The 23,946-nt window shown below is 40.0% G+C and overlaps 1 protein-coding gene across 1 annotated transcript in view; it reads left to right on the top strand.

Annotated features, from left to right (window-relative positions):
* LOC126416293 (serine/threonine-protein kinase/endoribonuclease IRE1) overlaps positions 1-23,946 on the top strand; it is a 146,821-nt gene that overhangs the window by 32,325 nt on the left and 90,550 nt on the right. Inside the window, exons 4-6 of the mRNA XM_050083946.1 lie at positions 17,302-17,447; positions 19,441-19,569; positions 19,736-19,843. Coding sequence (XP_049939903.1) covers positions 17,302-17,447; positions 19,441-19,569; positions 19,736-19,843 — 383 coding nt within the window. The remainder of the gene's footprint in view (positions 1-17,301; positions 17,448-19,440; positions 19,570-19,735; positions 19,844-23,946) is intronic.

The following is a 23,946-nucleotide window of genomic DNA, read 5'->3' as shown; positions in this document are numbered from 1 at the left end:
TACAAAACATGCTGCCTTTCTTTGAACTTTTTTGATGTACTCTGTCAGTCCTACCTGGTAAGGATCCCACACCACGCAGCATATATTCTAAAAGAGGACGGACAAGCGTAGTGTAGGCAGTCTCCTTAGTAGGTCTGTTACATTTTCTAAGTGTCCTGCCAATAAAACACAGCCTTTGGTTAGCCTTCCCCACAACATTTTCTATGTGTTCCTTCCAATTTAAGTTGTTCGTAATTGTAATACCTAGGTATTTAGTTGAATTTACAGCTTTTAGATCAGACTGATTTATCGTGTAACCGAAGTTTAACGAGTTCCTTTTAGTACTCATGTGGATGACCTCACACTTTTCATTATTTAGGGTCAACTGCCACTTTTTGCACCATTCAGATATTCTTTCAAAATCGTTTTGCAGTTTGTTTTGATCTTCTGATGACTTTATTAGTCGATAAACGACAGCGTCATCTGCAAACAACCGAAGATGGCTGCTTAGATGGTCTCCCAAATCGTTTATATAGATAAGGAACAGCAAAAGGCCTATTACACCTGAAATCACTTCTGTTTTACTCTATGACTTTCCATCAATTACTACAAACTGTGACCTCTGTGACAGGAAATCGCAAGTCCAATCACGTAACTGAGACGATATGCCATAAGCACGCTTGTGTGGTACAGTGTCAAAAGCCTTCCGGAAAACCAGGAATACGGAATCTATCTGAAATCCCTTATCAGTAGCACTCAGCACTTCATGTGAATAAAGAGCTAGTTATGTTTCACAGGAATGATGTTTTCTAAACCCATGTTGACTGTGTGTCAATAGACCGGTTCCTTCCAGGTAATTCATAATGTTCGAACACAACATATGTTCTAAAATCCTGCTGCATATCGACATTAAAGATATGGGCCTGTAATTTAGTAGATTACTCCTACTACCTTTCTTGAATATTGGTGTGACCTGTGCAACTTTCCAGTCTTTGGACACGGATCTTTCTTCGAGCGAACAGTTGTATATGAAGCTAATGCATCAGCATATTCTGAAAGGAACCTAATTGGTATACAGTCTGGACCAGAAGACTTGCTTTTATTAAGTGATTTGAGTTGCTTCACTACTGTGAGGATATTTACTTCTACATTACTCATGTTGGTAGCTGTTCTCGAGTCGAATTCTCAAATATTTACTTCTTCTTTCGTGAAGGCATTTTGAAAGGCTATGTTTAGTAAATCTGCTTTGGCAGCACTATCTTTGATAGTATCTCCATTGTTATCGCACAAAGAAGGCATTGATTGTTTCTTGCTGCTAACATACTTCACATAGACCAGAATCTCTTTGGATTTTCTGCCAGGTTTTGAAACAAAGTTTCGTTGTGGAAACTGTTATAGACATCTCGCATTGAACTCCGCATTAAGTTTCGAGCTTCTATAAAGGATCACCAATCTTGGGGATTTTCCGTCTGTTTAAATTTGGCATGTTTGTTTTGTTGTTCCTGCAACAGTGTTCTAACCCGTTTTGTGTACCAAGGAGGATCAGCTCCATCGTTTGTTAGTTTATTTGGTATATACCTTTCAATTGCTGCCATTACTATTTCTCTGAATTTAAGCCACATCTGGTCTACACTTATATTATTAATTTGGAATGAGTGGAGATTGTCTCTCAGGAAGGCATCAAATGAATTTTTATCTGCTTTTTTGAATAGGTATATTTTTCGCTAATTTTTTGTGGTTCTTCATGTGTGTGCAAAAAAAAAATATCAGAAGGCTGCACCAGCAGAGTACATTTGTGAGGGATTACTTTAGTACTGCATGTTTGCAGCATAACTTTGGAATAAAAAAAAGTACCAGTACCTAGATTACCTAGATTTGATCAAACGATTATGAAACTAACTGCTTACTCGCTCAGCTGCAAGCTCCTTGAATGCTAGCAACCTTACAAAGTATATAAACAGGCTTAAAAGTTTTGAACTCTGTTTTCTTGAAAACGGTTAAGAGTTGCATCTTCCTGTTTACATACGTTGAACTCCCTAGTCGTACCTGCACCCACTTTGTCAGTATGAATGAAATCAGTGACAAGAAGTTTGTACGTTCCTCTTGTCGGCCTTAGTCTTGCCTTTGTAGTGTCCAAGTAAAATACACATACTCCTTTTTTGGATTGATTTGAACAGAGGCTCCTCTCCTACTAATGTGAATAAACCATTCTCTGTTTTCTCTGGAGTTGTTGCTTGTGCAGCTAATTCTAGGCATCAGCATAGCAGGTTTTGATTGTAGAAGTGTCAGCCAAATCAGTTGCATACGAACTGAAGAATATTGGAGTAAGTATAGAACATCGAAGGAAGCATTCCGTTGAATCCCATTGTGTTAGATGCACATTACACTGAATAGGCATGCCGAGGTAGCCATAAGTACAATAGAACTTTATTACACAGTACCTTAAGAGAGTTGAAAAGAAAACAACTTACTAAATAATACACTAAAGATTGTCCTGGTCTAATAAGGGTTGCCACCAAACAGTGACATTTCTTTGAGTATACAAGCTGTACAAGTTTGCTACATAACCACTGAGTTCAAGTACACTGTCTGCCCTGACTCAAGTAGCACTGACGTAGCCCAAAAACATCTGTACATGGATGTAGTCCACGGTTGAAACATGTACAAAGTCTCAGCAGTTTGGATGCGGTATGCGAGGCTGTAGGTCCCAACTGGTGTGCGCTGCACTCCACATGAATGGAACTCTGATTGTGGGACCACCTGCGCTGTTGGCTCCTGCTCCATATAACTGTAACTGCGAACTCCCAGTGTCGACTGACTGGTGAGCACCTGGGCAGTGTTCTATTAAGCTGACCAGCAGGAGAATACCAAGAAATGAATATAGTGTCACATGGCTCACAGAGGTGAGCTAGTGCCAAGAGCAGCAGCACTGTATGCAGCAAATGTGGTGCCACCACCTACAGCAATGGCTTTTGCAGATGTGAAGTGCTGCGGTTGAATTGCAGGTGCATCAGAAAGGCGGCAGCCTGCAACACACTGCTTTGTGGTTGGTAGCTGGATCAAAAGGCAACATCCATGGTTACTACACATTCTGTATTGTAAATTGTTTTCATGTGCTATGCCCAGTGCTGATCTTGAAAGGGTCATTAGTCAGCATATTATACTTCAGAGCAGTTTGCTTTTTGATTGGTAGACACCTTTGTGGAATATAGCCAGGTGCTCATGTGGTGTCACCGCCAGACACCACACTTGCTAGGTGGTAGCTTTTAAATCGGCCGTGGTCCGGTAGTATATGTCGGACCCGCGTGTCGCCACTGTCAGTGATCGCAGACCGAGCGCCACCACACGGCAGGTCTAGAGAGACGTACTGGACTCGCCCCAGTTGTACAGCCGACGTTGCTAGGAAAGGTTCACTGAGAATTACGCTCTCATTTGCCAAGACGATAGTTAGCATAGCCTTCAGCTAAGTCAATTTCTACGACCTAGCAAGGTGCCAATTATCCTTTGCTATGTATCTAATGAAGCATGTACAGTAACAAGACCTATGTTCACCAATTGTGGATTAAAGTTAAGTATTCCAGCAGCTACGTACTTTTCTTTATAGCATTCATTACATATCCTGTTCCAGACCTCACGCCAGCCTGCGTGAGTTAAACGCGTGCCTTTCGGTTACCCGTCACTGTGAATTGGCTGTCTTGCCAGTCCACAACAGCTCATCTGGTCTTATGGTACCACACACAACAAACAGACCAACAAAAACCACTGATATTTTTGGCTTTTTGTGGAACAATGACTTGACATATAGTGTTGGAGCCAGTACAGCAGATATTCTTGTTTTTGGAAACCTGCGTGGTATTCTGGAGTTGCTTTGTTTATTGCTCCCTAAACTCTGTTAAATATTAAATGTTCTAGGAGATAGAAACAGATGTTGAAAGATACTGTCTGTCTATACTTTGATACATAATGTACCAGTTTTGATACATCATGTACCAGTTTTCCAGATTATAGACTCACTTTTACATCATCCAGATTGAATTCTGCACAAATATTCCAAGTGCCTAAAAACGCAACAAAGAATCTCTTTAATCTTTTATTCAAAGATGTTGATTAAAATCTTGTAGCACTCAGTCAAATCCTGGTTCCTTCTTCATATTCATATTCAGGTTTTATATATCTTCATCTATCTCTTACTGACTGAAATCAAACAATGGGAAATCCAGGATGGAATGCAACAATATTATGAAAAGGAAAGTTGCTACTCACCATATAGCAGAGATGCTGAGTCACAGATAGGCACAACAAAAAGACTGTCACAAATAAAGCTTTCGGCCATTGCAGCCTTCGGCAACAACAGACGACACACACACACACACACACACACCACTCAAACAAGTGCAACTTACACACACCCACATTCTCAGGCAACTGAAACCATACTACGAGCAGCAGCACCAGTGCATGATGGGAGTGGCGACTGGGTGGGGTAAAGAGGCTGGGGTGGGGAGGGGGAGGGATAGTATGATGGGGGTGGCAGACAGTGAAGTGCTGCAGGTTAGACAGTGGGCAGGGAAAAGGGGGGGGGGGGGGGGTGAAGTAGCGGAAAAGGAGAGACATAAAAAGATTGGGCGTGATGGTAGAATGGTGGCTTTGTAGTGCTGGCATGGGAACAAGGGAGGGACTGGATGGGTGAGGACACTCACTAACAAAGATTGAGGCCAGGAGGTGGTGGGAGACTGGAAAGATAAGGCACAGGAGATTTGCTTTTGTACAAGGTTGGGAGGATAATAATGGTCTGTGAAGGCTTCAATGAGACCCTCAGTATATTTTGAGAGGGACTGCTCGTCACTGCAGATGGAATGATCATGGGTGGCTAGGCTATACGGAAGGGACTTCTTGGTATCGAATGGGTGGCAGCTGTCGAAGTGGAGGTATTGCTGGTGCTTGGTTGGTTTGATATGGATGGAGGTACTGATGTAGCCATCTTTGAGGTGGAGGTCAATGTCTAGGAAGGTGGCTTGTTGGGTTGAGTAGGACCAGGTGAAGCAAATGGTGGAGACGTTGTTGAGGTTCTGGAGGAATGTGTATAGTGTGTTCTCACTCTCGATCCAGATCGCCAAGATGTCATCAGTGAATCTCCCACCACCACCTACTTCAGTCCAGTCACTAACATCACCTATCCCATCAAAGGCAGGGCTACCTGTGAAACGATTCGTGTTATTTACAAGCTAAGCTGCAACCACTTTGCTGCATTGTATGTGGGCATGACTACCAACAAGCCGTCTGTCCCCATGATTGGCCACTGACAAACTGTGGCCAAGAACAAGTGAACCATCATGTTGCTGGACATGCTGCCAAACATGACATCATTCAGTTCAATGACTGCTTCACAGCCTATTGCCGTATGAATCCTTCCCACCAATACCAGCTTTTCTGAATTGTGCAGGTGGGAACTTTCCCTGCAATACATCGTATGTTCCCATAACCTTCCTGGCCTCAACCTTCATTAGTCACTGTCTTCACCCATCCAGTCCGTTCCCTGTCCCCATTCCGTCATTCCACCATCACACCCAGTCTTTTTATTTCTCTCCTTTTCTGCTACTCCCTTCCCCCACTCCCCATCTCTCCCTTTCTCTCCGTCTAACCTGCAGCACTTCACTGTCCACCATGCCCACCACACTATTGCTCCCCCTCGCTGCACCAGCCTCCTCCTTATCCCCACCCATTCACCACTCCCATCATGTACTGGTGCTGCTGTTCACAGTGTGGTTTCAGTTGCCTGAGACTGCGGTCATGTGTGTGAGTTGCGTTTATATGTATGTGTGTCGTCTATTGTTGATGAATACCGTAATGGCCGAAAGGTTTATTTGTGACAGTCCTTTTGTTGTGCCTATCTGTGACTCAGCATCTCAACTGTGTGGTCAGTAGTAACTTTCCTTTTCTTAATATTCATGCTGACTAATGGATAGGAGAATATGGTACTCTCTTGGAGTCTAACAGCAATCTTGTCCATCTCTTTCTTTATCTCTACTTTTGTGGTGGTATCTGTGGGGCGTCCTCCACTTGTGATTTGATTTGAAATGATGTTCGTTTTAATTCTCGCTGGTGTGTGTCAAACTAAGTAGCCTGATATTTTAATAAACGTTCTAAATTTTTCAATCATCCTGTTTTTGTAACTGATCAACTTTCACCATAAATCTAGTGTCGTATCTTAAGTATTTCAGTATGCATGTTTTTTAGAATGACTTATTGTGAGACAGATAATGCTTTTTACCATATTTCACCTCATTGTATAGTATATATCTCTAGAAACGGAATGATGTTCCTCTTAATACCTGCATCGCCAACAGATACAATCATTAAAAGTAAATGTCCTTTCAGACATAAAGTGAATTCCTGAAGACCAACAGCATGTTCACTAGCCGTATCGTTTTCTCACTGTCTCTTTCACCTTTAAAAGCATGACACACACACACACACACACACACACACACACACACACATTTCCGTGATTGTCAGTCAGTATCCTCCTGTGAATGTCTTCTTGCAATGTCGGCCTTTGGGTCATTTTCAAGTAATACTGCAAAAGATTTTGCTTCAGCACATCCAGAGTTTAAAATCCTCCAACACATATACATGGTCAAATATAGGACTTTTATGTTTTGACAATGACAAATATATATGTGTCAGAGGATTTTAAAGTCTGGTATGTGCTGAAGCAAAATCTTTTGCAGTACCACTTGAAAATGTCCCAAAGGCCGAAATTGCAATTGTGAAATAAATTTCTACAGTTATAGCAAATACGATGTCCTTTAAAAAAGTCTGCATGACTGTTAACCCCAACCATGAGAAGTTTTTCTGTTACACAGTCAGTAAATCCATCATGATCAATTTTATAATCGGCAGGAAAATGTTCCTATCTGAGCACAAAAAAGTGAATATGTTCCTGTTTGTTTAAAAGACTCTGACTGAAAAGTGAAGTACCACCTGCTTCATTCCACCTTTCTCAGTAGTGTTGAAAATATTTGCAAAAATTATGGCATGCAAATATGTTTGCACTAGTTTAAAGATGCAACTTGCCCCAAACTCCCACAAGCTCCCCTAACTGTAACTCACTCACACCCACTAGTCCATCACTGTTAAGTCACTCATATGCATTCACTCCCTGTTGCGCTTTCCCATTCACCCACTCAGCCTAATTCATTGTTATCTCTTTCTCTCTCCCTCTCTCTGTCATTGGCTCCTTTATCACAGCCTCAGTTTTCTTAATTCTATCCTACTATTACAGTTTCCTCCCACTGTCACTGTCTCCCTCTCGCATTCTCTTACTGCTAATATCTCATTCCTTCCTTCCTACTGCTGCTGTCTCTTCTCACTGTCACTACCTCTCTTCCTCATTGTCATTACCATATACTGTGTTTCTCATTATAACTGGTTCTCACCCACTTCCACTTCAACTATCATTTTCTTTTCATTCCTCCCCAGCTGATACTGACTCCTTTTCTTTTACCTAGCACTGTTCTGTCACTGTCAACTGTGATCCACTGCCTCTCTCTCTCTCTCTCTCTCTCTCTCTCACACACACACACACACACACACACACACACACACACTGCCATTGTCTCCTTCACTCTTGCTACAACACAACCACTTTCTGCTGCTGTTGTTATGGTCTTCAGTTCGGGCACTGGTTTGATGCAACTGTATGCTATGCAAGCCTCATCATTGCCGAATCACTTCTACAACCTTCATTCTTGTGAATCTGCTTACTGTATTCATCTCGTGGTCTCCATCTTAAGAAGATTTTTACCTCCCGCCTTTCCCCACTTCCCTCCAATACGAAATTGGTGATCCCCTGGTGTCTTAGTATGTGTCCTATCAACTAATCCCTTCCTTTAATCAAGTTGTGCCATAAATTTCTAGTCTCCAATTCTATTCAGTTACGTGATTTACCCATCTAATCTTCTGCATTCTTCTGTAGCGTCACATTTCAAAAGCTTCCATTCTCTTTTCGTTTAAACTGTTTATCGTCCATGTTTCATTTCCATACGTGTCTACACTGCAGTCAAATATCGTGATAAAAAAACTTCCCAACACTTAAATCTATATTCGATGTTAACAAATTTCTCTTCTTCAGAAATGCTTTTCTTCCTATTGCAAGTTGGCATTCTGTATCTTCATTATTCCGACCCTAATCAGTTATTTTGTTGTCCGAGTAACAGAACTCATCTATTACTTTAAATCTCTCATTTCCTAATCTAATTCCCTCAGCATTACCTGATTTAATTCGCCTACATTCTGTTATCATTGTTTTGCTTTTGTTGATGTTCGTCTGTATCATCCTTTCAAGACACTGTCTGTACTGTTCAACTGATCATCCAAGTCCTTTTCTGTCTCTGATAGAGTTACAGTGGCATCGGAAAACCTCAAAGTTTTAATTCTTCTTCCCCAACTTCTTTGGTTTGCTTTAATGTTTATTCAATGTACGGATTGTGAGTGTCTTTGACTATCTTTTGTTTTCAGTGGAGCAAACGTCGATTAACTCTCGCCAAGATTTTTTTTGTTCCCCCCCCCCCACCCCCCCCCCCCCCCTCCACACACACACACACACACACACACACACACACACACACAATACTCTACTAAAGGAATAGCACCATTCCTCAAACACAGAATATCAAGTTATTATTTCTTCACAAAAATAGATGAATACAGAGAAGCAGGACTGACCAGTCTTGTCCTCACACCAGAAACAATTGAATTTCCAGTTGACATCCTTGTCAGCTCTGTTGTCTGATCTTCAGTGCTCCTTGTGGGCTGCGTATGGCCTGGGGTCTCAACTGCTACTTGTGATGATGTCACGGGCAGTCTGATTGCTCTCGGTGCCACATGTGGCTCGAAAGGAATACCTCGGACAAGAATACAGCAATCACAGACTATGAAATTGAAACAATTAAAAAAATTAAATGAATATAATTATCTCCCACCAAAAAAAAAAAAAACAACACTCTAATTCTCAACTCATTCCACTTGTTCATTTATTTGAAGCTACACAATATGGATATAAAACCAACATATATAAGGGAAACACTGTACCCGTACATATGTCACTCCTTATAAATAAACAAGCAAGAAAGGAAGTAAAGAAGAAAAAACAAACGTACATCCATAAAAGAGGTATACTTTTACAATATTGTTAAACAATAAATCAAGTTACAAAAACCTTAGATTCCTTCTTTAACTGTTTCAATCTTCAAAGAAGGTAAGTCAACCTTTTATTTATTTTACTTTTTTACACCTTACAGCAGTAACAAACCTCTGTAGTCATGGTCTGAAGCATTAGTACCATTACAACCTAAGTTGATCAGTCAATGTATCACTTAAAATACTTTAGTTATGTAGTACAGCAGACATGATAATTGCCATTAGTAAACTCATTAAACAAACATTAGAACCCAAGCACCTCAGTTTGTATTTGCATGCAAAGACTAGTATAACACTTTTTGGGGTGTCACTATGAAGCTTAGTTTCTATTATAAAATCCACATATCATAGCCAAAACCAAATAAAGTGTAATATACAAAAAGGAATAGCACGTCGTAGACAGTTTATGTGATGAATGTTAATTTCTCATAATCCATTCCTGATAAAATTTCTCTAAGTCAGAAATAATATTTAGCGGTTGTAACATGGTTATAAATGGAGGAATTGAAGAAAGGTTTAATTTCTGCTCAGTAATAATGCAATCAATATTCATGCTAGTGTAGACATTCTACGTCTCTTTCTTTATAATGTTGACTCTTGGCACACCTAAAGCATGCATAACAACCTCATAATCGAGAACAGGCTCCTCATCTTGGAGATACTACTTAACTCACTCTATAATGCAGCGGTGTCAAATACCTTTATCAGTGTGGAAACATTTATAGGGAACATATTTTTTTTTTTTTTTTTTTTTTTTTTTTTTTTTTTTTTTTTTTTTTTTACGGTTCACTGCCCAACTTATATCTCATTATCTCAACCCTGCTGAGCACTAACTGCATACTATTTTTGAATTATTTAATTTGTTAGAAACTGCCTAATAAGCTTGTCACACCCAACAATTTTGAAAAAAATTGAGTGTTACTTAATCACTCTTTAATTTCTTATGAATGGTCATAAATCCTGGGTATTATACATGCCCTTTCCTTTTGCAGTTGTTGGGTGTGTTAACATTGCTGCCTTTGCGTGTGGTATCCTGGTTATCATGAATCGCGTCTCTTGCAGTGGCTCAAACTTGCTCGTTGTCTTTCCGCATTTTTCACTTCTCCTGCGACTTTTATACAAGACGAGATTTCCCACCTTGTATGATATACAGGTGCCTTTATCCCATCTCTTTTTACTTTCTTCAGCTTCTCTAGTCATTTCTTCTTTAATATTCTTTATTGATTTTGGTTGTGGGGGGGGGGGGGGGGGGGGCAGAGTTTTATCCGGCCACTTAACCCAGTTCAAGAGGGGTTCCTCTTCTACTTTTTGTCCTATTACCTCTACTGGTGACACCTAGTGAATGATTATGGCAATTCATTCAACACTAATTCCAATTCACTTACTAATACTGTCCACTTTCAGTGTTCAGTTGCGCAGTAATCTTGGAACAAATGATCCAGTTCACACATAACCCTTTCCAACAGATTACTTTGCAGATTTTAGCACGATATCAAAATATGGTTTACAGTCTCCCTTCAGAATTTCAAAAAGATTATTTCAGTCAGCATTGTCAAAAGCTTTCTCCAGATCTACAAATGCTATAAATGTAGGTTTGCCTTTGCGTAACATATTTTCTAAGATAAGTCATAGGGTAGGTATTGCCTCGCAAGTACCAAAATTTCTGCAGAATCCAAGGTGATTGTCCCTGAGGTTGGCTTCTGCCAGTTGTTCCACACTTCTCTAAAGAATTTGTATTAGTGTTTTGCAGCCATGACTTATTAAACTGATAGTTCGGTAATTTTCACACCTGTTAGCAACTGCTTTCTTTGGAATTGGAATTATTGCGTTCTTCTTGAAGTCTAAGGGTAATTTGCCCACCTCATACACCTTGCATTCCAGGTGGAAGAGTTTTGCCATAGCTGGCTCTCCCAAGGCCTTCAGTACTTCTGATGGAATGTTATCTACTCCTGGGGCCTTGTTTTGATTTAGATCTTTCAGAACTCTTGTCAGATTCCTCTTACAGTATCATATCTCCCACCTCAGCTCCATCTACATCCTCTTCCATTTCTATAATATTGCCTTCAAGTTCATCTCCCTTGAATAGACCCTCTATATACACCTTTCACTCTTCAGCTTCCCCTTTCTTGCTTTGGACTGGTTTTCCATCTGAGCTCTCGATATTCATACAGGTACTTCTCCATCCTCTAAAGGCCTCTTTAATTTGTCTGTAGGTAGTATCGGTCTTTCCCTTAATGAAATATGCTTCCAGATCCGTACATTTACCCTCTAGCCATTCCTCCTTAGCCATTTTGCACTTCTTGTCATTCTCATTTTTTAAATGTTTGCATTCCGTTTTTGTTGCTTCATTTTTATGTTTTCTCCTTTCATCAGTTATGTTCAATATCACCTGTGTTATCCAAGGATTTCTACAAGCTCTTGTCTATTTACCTGTGTGGTCCTCTGCTGTCTTCACTATTTCATCATCTATTGTATTCCTTTCCCTTGTTCTAGTCACCCGTTGCCTAACACTACCCCAGAAAATCTCAACAACCTCTTTTTCTTTCAACTTTTCCAAGTCCTGCCTCCTCAGTTTCCTATCTTTTTCCAATTTCTTCACCTTTTACATACAACTCATAACCAATAAATTGTGGTCAGAGTCCACATGTATCTCAGGAAATGTCTTGCAGTTTAAAATCTTGTTGTGACCTCTCTGCCTTATCATTATATAATCAGTCTGAAGCCTTAGAGTGTCTCCAGGTCTCGTCCACATATACAACCTTCATTTATGATTCTTGAACCAAGTGGTAGGTGATTAAATCAAGCTCTGTGCGAAGTTCTGTCAGGTGCCTCCCTCTTTCATTCCTTTCCTATAGTCCCTATTCACCAACTATTTTTTCTTCCCTTCCTTTTCCTGCTATTGAATTCCAGTCGCCCATCACAATTAAATTTTCATCTCCTTTAACTATCCGAGTTATATCTTCTATCTCATCATACATTTCTTCAATCTTTTCATCATCTGTAGAGGTAGTTGTCATATAAACTTGTGCTAGGAATGGGCTTTGTGTCTATCTTGACTACAATAATATTCATAGTAGCTTACCCCCATTCCTATTTTCTTGTTCATTATTAAATCCACTCTTGCCTTATTTCTATTTGACTTTGTATTTATAATCCTGTATTCACCTAACCAGAAGCTGTGTTCCTCCTACTACTAAACTTCACTAATTCCCATTATATCTAACTTAAATCTCGCCATTTCCTTTTTTTAAATTTTCTAACCTGCTTACCTGATTAAGGATTCTAACATTCCATGCTCCTATCCATAGAACTCCAGTTTTGTTTCTTGTGATGACAGCATCCTCCTGAGTAGTCCCCATCTGGAAATCTGAATGCCAGACCATTTTACCTCCAGAATATTTTAAAGGAAGAGGACGCCATAATCATTTAACCATACAGTAGAGCTGCATGCCCTTGGGAAAAATTACAGGTGTAGTTTTCCTTGCTTTCAGCCATTCACAGTACCAGCGCAGTCTTTTTGGGTGACGTTACAAGGCTAAATCAATCAGTCATCCAGCCTGTTGATCCTGCAAGTACTGCAAAGTCTACTGTCCTCTTCAGGAACCAGATGTTTGTCTGCTGTCATCCAGTATTTATTACTTTTCCATCTCTTTGCCACTGCCACTTCTCTCCCAAAATAAAAAAAGCCTGAATATGTTGTTGTTGTTGTTGTTGTTGTTGTTGTGGTCTTCAGTCCTGAGACTGGTTTGATGCAGCTCTCCATGCTAATCTATCCTGTGCAAGCTCCTTCATCTCCCAGTACCTACTGCAACCTACATCCTTCTGAATCTGCTTAGTGTATTCACCTCTTGGTCTCCCTCTACGATTTTTACTCTCCACGCTGCCCTCCAATGCAAAATTTGTGATCCCTTGGTGCCTCAGGACATGTCCTACCAACCGATCCCTTCTTCTAGTCAAGTTGTGCCACAAACTTCTCTTCTCCCCAATCCTATTCAGTACCTCCTCATTAGTTACGTGATCTCCCCACCTAATCTTCAACATTCTTTTGTAGCACCACATTTCGAAAGCTTCTATTCTCTTCTTGTCCAAACTATTTATTGTCCATGTTTCACTTCCATACATGGCTACACTCCATACAAATACTTTCAGAAATAACTTCCTGACACTTAAATCTATATTTGATGTTAACAAATTTCTCTTCTTCAGAAACGCTTTCCTTGCCATTGCCAGTCTACATTTTATATCCTCTCTACGTCGACCATCATCAGTTATCTTGCTCCTCAAATAGCAAAACTCCTTTACTACTTTAAGTGTCTCATTTCCTAATCTAATTCCCTCAGCATCACCCGACTTAATTTGATTACATTCCATTATCCTTGTTTTGCTTTTGTTGATGTTCATCTTATATCCTCCTTTCAAGACACTGTTCATTCCGTTCAACTGCTCTTCCAAGTCCTTTGCTTTCTCTGACAGAATTACAATGTCATTGGCGAACCTCAAAGTTTTTATTTCTTCTCCCTGGATTTTAATACCTACTCCAAATTTTTCTTTTGTTTCCTTTACTGCTTGCTCAATATACAGATTGAATAACATCAGAGAGAGGCTACAACCCTGTCTCATTCCCTTCCCAACCACTGCTTCCCTTTCATGCCCCTCGATTCTTATAACTGCCATCTGTTTTCTGTACAAATTGTAAATAGCCTTTCGCTCCCTGTATTTTACCCCTGCCACCTTTAGAATTTGAAAGAGTATTCCAGTCAACTTTGTCAAAAGCTTTCTCTAAGTCTACAAATGCTAGAAACGTAGGTTTGCCTTTCCTTAATCTTTCTTCTAAGATAAGTCGTTAAGATCAGTATTGCTTCACGTGTTCCAACATTTCTACGGAATCCAAACTGATCTCACCCGAGGTCGGCTTCTACCAGTTTTTCCATTTGTCTGTAAATCATTCGTGTTAGTATTTTGCAGCTGTGACTTATTAAACTGATAGTTCGGTAATTTTCACATCTGTCAACACCTGCTTTCTTTGGGATTGGAATTATTATATTCTTCTTGAAGTCTGAGGGTATTTCGCCTGTCTCGTACATCTTGCTCACCAGGTGGTAGAGTTATGTCAGGACTGGCTCTCCCAAGGCTGTCAGTAGTTCTAATGGAATGTTGTGGACTCCCGGCGCCTTGTTTCAACTCAGGTCTTTCAGTGCTCTGTCAAACTTGTCACACAGTATTGTGTCTCCCATTTCATCTTCATCAACATCCTCTTCCATTTCCACAATATTGTCCTCAAGTACATCGCCCTTGTATAGACCCTCTATATACCCCTTCCACCTTTCTGCTTTCCCCTCTTTGCTTAGAACTGGGTTTCCATCTGAGCTCTTGATATTCATACAAGTGGCTCTCTTTTCTCCAAAGGTCTCTTTAATTTTCCTGTAGACTGTATCTATCTTACCCCTAGTGAGGTAAGCCTCTACATCCTTACATTTATCCTCTACCCATGTCTGATTAGCCATTTTGCACTTCCTGTCGATCTCATTTTTGAGACGTTTGTATTCGTTTTTGCCTGCTTCATTTACTGCATTTTTATATTTTCTCCTTTCATCAGTTAAATTCAATATTTCTTCTGTTACCCAAGGATTTCTACTAGCCCTCGTCTTTTTACCTACTTGATCCTCTGCTGCCTTCACTACTTCATCCCTCAGAACTACCCATTCGTCTTCTACTGTATTTCTTTCCCCCATTCCTGTCAATTGTTCCCTTATGCTCTTCCTGAAACTCTGTACAACCTCTGGTTCTTTCAGTTTATCCAGGTCCCATCTCCTTAAATTCCCACCTTTTTGCAATTTCTTCAGTTTTAATCTACAGTTCATAACCAGTAGGTTGTGGTCAGAGTCCACATCTGCCCCTGGAAATGTCCTAAAATTTAAAACCTGGTTCCTAAATCTCTGTCTTACCATTATATAATCTGTCTGATACCTTTTAGTATCTCCGGGATTCTTCCATGTATACAACCTTCTTTTATGATTCTTGAACCAAGTGTTAGCTATGATTAAGTTATGCTCTGTGCAAAATTGTAACAAACGGTTTCCTCTTTCATTTCTTAGCCTCAATCCATATTCACCTACTATGTTTCCTTCTCTCCCTTTTCCTGCTGTCGAATTCCAGTCACCCATGACTATTAAATTTTAGTCTCCCTTCACTACCTGAATAATTTCTTTCATTTCATCATACATATCTTCAATTTCTTCGTCATTTGCAGAGCTAGTTGGCATATAAACTTGTACTACTGTAATAGGTGTGGGCTTCGTGTCTATCTTGGTCACTATAATACGTTCACTATGCTGTTTGTAGTAGCTTACCCGCACTCCTATTTTTTTATTCATTATTAAACCTACTCTTGCATTACCCCTATTTGATTTTGTATTTATAACCCTGAATATGTACACATGCTAAAATTTTTGGGAAAATTTTTAAAGATGCTGAGAGAGGTTGAATGAGGCATCTGATATCCCACTATTCAGTCAGAGTCTTTTAAATAAACAGGAACATATTCGCATTTTTTGTTCTCTGGTAGGAGCATTTTCCACCAGTTCCCTTCTTTTCCCTGCTGCAATAGGGCATGTAACTCATATGAAAATAAATGTATTGCTCAGTAAAATTTAGATAGTTTACTTATGTGAAATTGAAATAACACAAAATTATTTCTATACTGCTGAACGGATGTTACATGCAGAAAAATTTTGCTTGTGCTTCAGTACTACAACATGGAGTTCACAGATGATAACTGAGACACTTTACAGCATATTTTTCCATGCTACACCCTTTAATAAACTACATTATCACCTCAGACACATATTTTATGTCTACAACCAGGGTAACTTTGGACCACGGAAACGGATAAAGATGTGAAGAAAACGTTCAAGGTGTTGGAGATCAGGTTATTAGGAATGCATTGTAAAAAATTACTGCCATTTGCTGCGCATAACGGTCTAGGAATCCACGACTGGATGTTGGTACCCAATAAACAACTTTGTTGGGTGTTTCTTGATAACGGATAAAGATATTTGAAAACAGGAAGATGCCTTTTCTAGAGAATTCAGCGTTAAATTTTGAGCACTTTGCTGCAGTTATCACTTTGATTTCCTCTCATACCGGATTTTATGTGCAGAAGTGGGGTAACTTTGAACCTCTATATCTTGGAAATGGATAAAGATTTCGAGAAAATTTTCCAAGTTTGTTTGAGATCAGGAGCTTAAGAATATATTGTTAAAATTTCTGCCATTTGCTGCGTGTAGTCATCTTATAATCATTGACTGGTTTTTTTGGTCTGCTGATGACGACAAAAATATAATTTAAAAAGCCCTCTTTTTGGAGGGTTTTCCAAGGAACTGCTTCCGACAGTCCCTTGAGGCCCACCATAGATCACATCAAATGCAAAAAGAACCAACCAACTTGCTCCATTTGCCTGAGGAGAAAGTGTGTGATATTCATACTTTGAACGTGTATTGAAGGATAGTGACGCCAAGATGATCCTTCTGTTGTGTATACAAATGGTCCCCAGCCCAAGGGCTATCCAAAACACTTGACCATACGTCTTCATCACTAATAGAACCCAAGGTATGATCACTGTAAAATACCATTTTTGTGTGCAGCATTTTGGAACATATTAGGTATGCATGCTATCACACACATAACAATTAGTGTTTTTGTTATATGGATTATTGCTAAATAAAATCTTCAGTCGTCTCATGTCTCGGACCAATCCTCTCTTTTCATTTAGACCTCAGTTGAGTGGGAAATCTCATTCCGCCAGTAGATTATTATTTTTTTCTTTTGTCACATGCTGCTCCTTTTCACATGTGTTTTTTCGACTGAAGAGGGAACACATGAAGCTAAAGGAAAAAGGTTCAGTATCAGTCTTTCCAATGTTGAGTAATTATGTTGTAGAAGTAGGGTCCCCTTTTAATGTAAGTACTACATGTTGAAACCTTATTTAGCATTAACTGCAATGATGGCACATTTTCTACATCCATAATGCATAAAATAAGTGATTCATGTTGTATTTTTAAGCATATGCTGTAAGTACCATTTCACTTCATCTCTCTTTATTATTTTCCCTCCCTTTTACAGCCCCATGTACCTGCCAGACCCTAAAGATGGTTCACTGTATGTTTTGTCTGAGTCTGATCAAGATGCCTTAAAGAAACTACCATTTACTATACCACAGCTTGTTGCCTCTTCACCTTGCCGAAGCAGTGATGGGATACTTTATACTGGTGAGTCGCACCCACCTTATTGTCTAGGAAATTTGTGAAAACATATTGTGTAATAGTTTATTCTATTTTTCAATGTTGTTCATTTCTTGCACATTCTCTGCTGTTCAGTTATATTCCATATAATATTATATTAATGATTAATTAAATGCTAATGGCAATTGAGGATTGACAGATCATCAACATTACAAATAATCAAATGTTTGTTCCCTTGATACTCATTATCTTGCTGAAAATGGTTCTGACATTTGTATCCATTTGTATTAATGTTGTTGATTTTATTTTTAGTCTTGTGTGTAATTGATAAATGTTAATTATGGCATTTTCAATTTCTCTTTCAAAATTATTTGCAATGTGCTCGTAATAGATACAATGCATACAGTGTGAAGTTCAAGATAATCTGTCATTATCGTAAGTTTAGAGTATATCAACCATTTGCATGTTATGAGTTTGCCTTGTATTATTGCTGTTATCTAGGGTTACAAAAACTGTGAAAATAAATCATTTCTCTACATGATTAATTCTGCATATAACCCTCTTGTATAGGGAAATTTACGAATCATTTGCTGTATTTAAAAAAACTGAAACTATTTTCTGTGGAAACATGAGCTATAGACTGAAGTGAAGCCAGATTTATATGTATATGAGGGTGAGTCTAATGAAAACCTTAAATTTGTTATAACAAATCGAAATTTCGCACCATTATCCTGTAAGTTAGTAAGCATGCTACAAACAGCATGCAGAATGGCCTGTAGGTGGCAGCATAGTGCAGATGCACACATACCGTCGCAGTATCAGTATAAAGATGGCCGTCCCACTTGTGACTTTTACCAGGGAAGAACAGCGTTCTGTTATTCGGGTTTTGCTTAGCGAAGGTGTTAAACCTATTGAAATTCATTGACGAATGAAGGTTCAGTACGATGATCCATGTTTGTCACAGCAGCAAGTATACAAATGGAGTAGGAAGTTCGCAAATGGTGTGACTTCAGTGGGAGATGCTCCTCGTCCAGGTCAGGTACAACGAGTTGTGATTCCACAGAACATTGCAGCAGTTGAAGCCATAGTGAAGGAAAACCACCGAGTGACACTGAATGACAATGCAGCATGTTTACAGATTAGTCATGGGTCAGCACACCACATTGTGCATGATGTGCTCCAGTTTCACAAAGTGTCAGCAAGATGGGTGCCACGGCAGCTGACTCAGAACGACGTGTTGATGCTTGTGAAGAACTACTTTGGCGCTTTGAACGAGAAGGTGATGGCTTCCTTGCAAGAATTGTTAATGGGGACGAAACCTGGGTTCACTTCCACCAACCGGAAACAAAGAGAGCAAGCAAGGAATGACACCATTCCTCATCACCAAAACCAAAGAAGTTTCGAACAGAACCATCAGCAGGGAATGTTATGCTGACTCTCTTTTAGGACAAAAAAGGCGTATTTTTGGAGCGTTACATGCCTAGAGGGACCACTGTCACCAGTGCATCATATACAGATCTCCTAAAAAATCATCTGCGGCCTGCAATCAAATCAAAGCAACGTGGTTTGCTGTCAGCATGTGTCAGCTCGCAACATGACAATGCAAGGCCCCACACTGCCCGTACAATATTTGCAACAATCACAGACCTGCATTTTGAGTGTCTTGCTCATCCACCATACTCACCAGACCTTGCCCCAAGTGATTTCCATATGTTTGGACCACTCAAAGACGCAGTGGGAGGAAAGAAGTTCCGTTCTGATGAAGAGGTATGCCACGCGATGCATGAGTGGATGCGCGGACTACCAAAAGAATTTTTTTTCCAAAGGAATTTATGCACTTTGTAAGCACTGGAGGACTTCCATTGAGCGTGGGGGAGATTATGTTGAAAAGTGATACAGCTTTGTACCACTTCTGCACAATAAATAATATTTAAAAAAATATTTAAGGTTTTCATTTGACTCATCCTCGTATAATGAGCTATTTGGGTACGTTGTCATAATTTACGTGTTTTGTTCACAGGAAAGAAAGTGGACACCTGGTTTTCAGTTGATCCTAGGACAGGAGAAAAACAGGAAGTTCTTAGCTATGACAAAGTTGATAAGACTTGTCCCATTTCTAATGCTGAATCTGTGCTCATTGGAAGAACAGGTTAGAAAACTGAAGGCCACACAGTTAATATGAATTATGTTTCATTCAAATGTAGCGTCCTGTTTTTGTAATGCCAAAAGTATAATTTGTTTATGATATGCCAACAACAGTTGATGCCTACTAATTTTATTTTTATTTATTTATTTATTTATTTTTTCATTTCCAGAATACAACATTATGATGCTGGACAGTAAAAATAAAGGTCGTAGTTGGAATGTGACTTTTTTTGATTACTCAGCAAATCTGATGGAAGCTGAAACTCGGAATGATTATCGTAAGGAATAAGTATTGAAGTTATGTCATACATCATTAGCTTCTTTAGAATAGACTAGAAGATTGGTCTTGCGTTTGATGACTTTGTCCCTTTTTATTTATTGTGACGAACTGGACAGGGTTTGTTTCTTCTGTGAAAACACTGTAAAAAAAGATATGAAAAGAAGGGGAGGCAAATGACTCACTTTGGTATTGCTCTGAGTACCAATTTTATTCACTTCTCTTTGTATATTTGTGAGTCCACCAACAGAATGAAATTCCTGTATAAAAATATTCCGCATTAATTTGCTTCCTTTTTGATTTTAAGACTTTGACCACTACATGTGTGCTTCCACTAATGTATTTTAATGTGTTATCTATGTTGCCACACTGACAAAGCTAATGTAAGGGTTGCCCCTTTTTCTATTTTACATACGAACTTCACATCTTGATAGTTGTGCCAGTGCCCTCCCTGGTTGTACAAAGCTGTTAAATAAATTGTGTATTTCTTTAATGTTACAAAAGTATAAATACAAAAACTCCAAAATAAAGCTACTTAAAAAATAAGTCATCAGAATCTGATACCAAATTGGCTCTAAAATAATATGACTTTTTCTTGTCTGTATTCATAGTTTTAGAGAAAATCGTGGGCGTATTTTCAACCAAATCTGTATTGACAGCCCTTGTGAAACATAACATTGACTCATCCCAAGTTCTTATACTGAGGGGAACAATGTTAGGAAAAGGATACATTGCTACTCACCAAAAAAATGACACATTGAGTGTAGACAGGCTCAACAAAAAGAATGTTACACATTTAGCTTTTGGCCAAAGCCTTCTTCAGAAGAGAAAACACACACACATGCACACAAGCACACATCTCACATAGACATGACCACCATCTCTGGCAACTCAGACTGGAATGCAACTATCACATTGAGTGGCAGTCTGGAGTTGGGCAGGGAAGAGGGAGGGATAGCCAGGTATGACTGGGGGCAGGAGAGAAGAGCACTGTCTCGTGGAGGAGCGTACAGGGAGGCATGATAAGTCTGTTAGGTGCAGTGACAGAAGGCTGGCGAGGAGGGAGGGAGGGGGGGGGATGGAAAAAGAGAGAAACAGGGAAGGGAAAAGACGGACAGGTGCATTGGCAGAGGATGGCACGCAATAAGGTTGGGGGGGACATGGACAGGGAGGAGGTAATCAGACAGAGGGGGGCGAAAACTGTTGGATGGAGAGAGTGGGGAGAGTAGGTTACCATAGATTGAAGCCAGGATAATTTTGGGAGTGGAGAATGTGTTGTGAGTATAACCCTCCTCTGCACAGTTAAGAAAAGTTGATGGTGTAGGTGAGCATATAGATAGCCTGAGTTGTGAAGCAGCCATTCAAATCAAGCATGTTATGTTCAGCTGCAAGTTTTGAAGGAAGGAAGATTGGGTTTAATCTTCCATCGACATTGAGGTCATTAGAGACAGAGCACAAGCTCGGGTTGTGTCAGGGTTGGGGAAGGAAATTGGGCATACCCTTTCAAAGGAACCATCCTGGCATTTTCCTGGAGCAATTTAGGAAAATCACAGAAAATCTAGATCTGGATGGCCGGACGCGAGTTTGAATCGTCATCCTCCCAAATGCGAGTCTGCTGTGCTAACCACTGTGCCACCTTGCTCAGTAGCTGCATGTTTTGCCACAGGTTGGTCCACCATTCTGTGGCCACAGTTTGGCAGTGAATGTTCATCCTGGTGGACAGCTAGTTGGTAGTCATACCAATACAAAAAGCTGTGCAGTGATTGCAGCTGAGCTGATATACAACATGGCCACTTTTAAGGTGCCCCGGCCTCTGATGGGGTAGGATAAGCCTGTGATAGGGCTGGAGTAGGAAGTGCTGGCTGGGTGGAGTGGGTAGGTCTTGCACACTTAGATCTTGCAGATGGATATGATCCCTGTGGCAAGGGGTTGGGGGTTGGGATTGGGAGTGGTGTAAGGATCGACTGGGGTGCTTGTGGAGTTTAGGTATGTGATGGAACATTATTTTACAAGTAATAGGACAGATCTTGAAAGGTCCCTCTTTTCAGGGTATGGTGATAGGTAATCAGAGGCATGACGAAATATGGGGTTCAGTAATTCCAGTGCAGGGTGGTATTGGGTTATGAATGGTACTGGGTGACAAAGGGTACATTCCTTTATAGCTGGATCTTGGGGGTGGTGGGAGGATTGGGGGTGTATGGGAAAATGGTGTGCATGATCTGTTTACTGACTAGGCCTGGGGGACAGGGCCTTTTTGTGAAGGCCTTGGTGAGATCTTCATCATACTGGGCAAGCGAGAGGGATTATTTGGTGTGGAAGGGATGGCAGCTGGTGTGTGTGTGTGTGGGCGAGGGGGGGGGGGGGGGGGGTGGAAGCTGTGTAACTACTCAGGTCACCTCAGGAAGCTTCATCAATTGTACCAAAATGTTTTGCTTGGAGTTGTTCTTTCAAGTTTGGAAACAAATGAAGTCTGTCGGGCTCATACCAGTACTGTATGGTGCGTGGGGAAGTATATCCCATCCATATTTGTCGAGCGTTTCTGTTACTGGTAGGGCAGTATGCAGTCTTGCATTATCAGTCAAAATAAGGACACCAGCTACAAGCCTTCCAGGCTTTCTTTGATGACTTTTCAGCTGCAAATCATTTTGCTTAAAGAGCCTGTAGCCTCCTGGGGTACTCTTATTTGTAGCTACGACACCATTCATGTCATACACATAGATTGTCATCAGTTTCACTTTTCATTGTTGATGGTGGAATTTTTTCAGGCGTTGAGGTTGGGAACTTTCCCATTATGATGACTGAAACTTCAGTTCTGGCTAAGAACCTCGTATCCAGGTTTCATTAAGTGCAACAGTCCTTTTCAGAGCCCTTTCTTTCGTTTGATAATGTTGTGGTTGTTCTTTGGTGATTCATCTTCATCTGCATGGATACTCTGCAAATCACACTTAAGTGCCTGGCAGAGGGCCCATCAAACCACCTTCACAATAATACTCTGTTATTCCAGCCTCGAATAGTGCGCGGAAAGAAGGCACACCTATATCTTTCCACGCGAGCTCTGATTTCCCTTATTTTATTATAATGATCATTTCTCCCTATGTAGGTCGGCATCAACAAAATATTTCCACTTTGGGAGGAGATAGTTGGTGATTAAAATTTTGCGAGAAGGTTCTGCCGCAACAATTAATGGCGTTGACCCCAAATCCTGTATCATGGCCATGACACTCTTTCCCCTATTTCACAATAATACAAAATGTGCTGCTATTCATTGAACTTTCTCATTGTACTCTGTTAATTCTATCTGGTAAGGATCCCAGACCTCACAGCAGTACTCCAGAAGAGGGTGGATGAGCGTAGTGTAGGCACTCTCTTTAGTAGATCTGTTGCATCTTTTAAGTATTCTGCCAATAAAATGCAGTCTTTGGTATGCCTTCCCTACAACATTTTCTACTTGTTCTTTCCAATTTAAATTGTTAGTAATGTTAATTCTTAAGTATTTAGTTGAATTTACGGCCTTTAGATTAGACTGATTTATGGTGTAACCAAAGTTTAACAGGTTCATTTTAGCATTCACATGGATGACCACACACTTTTCGTTATTTAGGGTCAATTGCCAATTTTCATATCATTCAGATATATTTTCTAAATGGTTCTGCAATTTGTTTTGATCTTCTGATGAGTTTACTAGACAGTAATCGACAGCTTCATCTGCAAACAACCTAAAACGGCTGCTCAGATTGTCTCCTAAATCATGTATATAGATACAGAACAGCAGAGGGCCTATAACACTACCTTGGAGAACAGTAGAAATCACTTCTGTTTTACTCTATGACTTTCCATCAGTTACTATGAACTGTGACCTCTCTGACAGGAAATCACAATCCAGTCACATAACTGAGGCGATATCCTACAAGCATGCAATTTCAGTACAAGCCACTTCTGTGGTACAGTGTCAAAAGGCTTTTGGGAATCTAGAAACACAGAATCAATTTGAACTCCCTTGTCAATAGCACTCACCACTTCGTGTGTGTAAAGAACTAGTTATGTTTCACAGGAATGATGTTTTCTAAATCCGTGTTGACTGTGTGTCAATAGACTGTTCTTTTC

Source organism: Schistocerca serialis, chromosome 8 (genome assembly GCF_023864345.2).
Source record: "Schistocerca serialis cubense isolate TAMUIC-IGC-003099 chromosome 8, iqSchSeri2.2, whole genome shotgun sequence".
NCBI classification, from domain to species: domain Eukaryota; kingdom Metazoa; phylum Arthropoda; class Insecta; order Orthoptera; family Acrididae; genus Schistocerca; species Schistocerca serialis.
The sequence above is the reverse complement of the archived record's forward strand: the minus strand, read 5'-3'. Positions and strand labels throughout refer to the sequence as shown.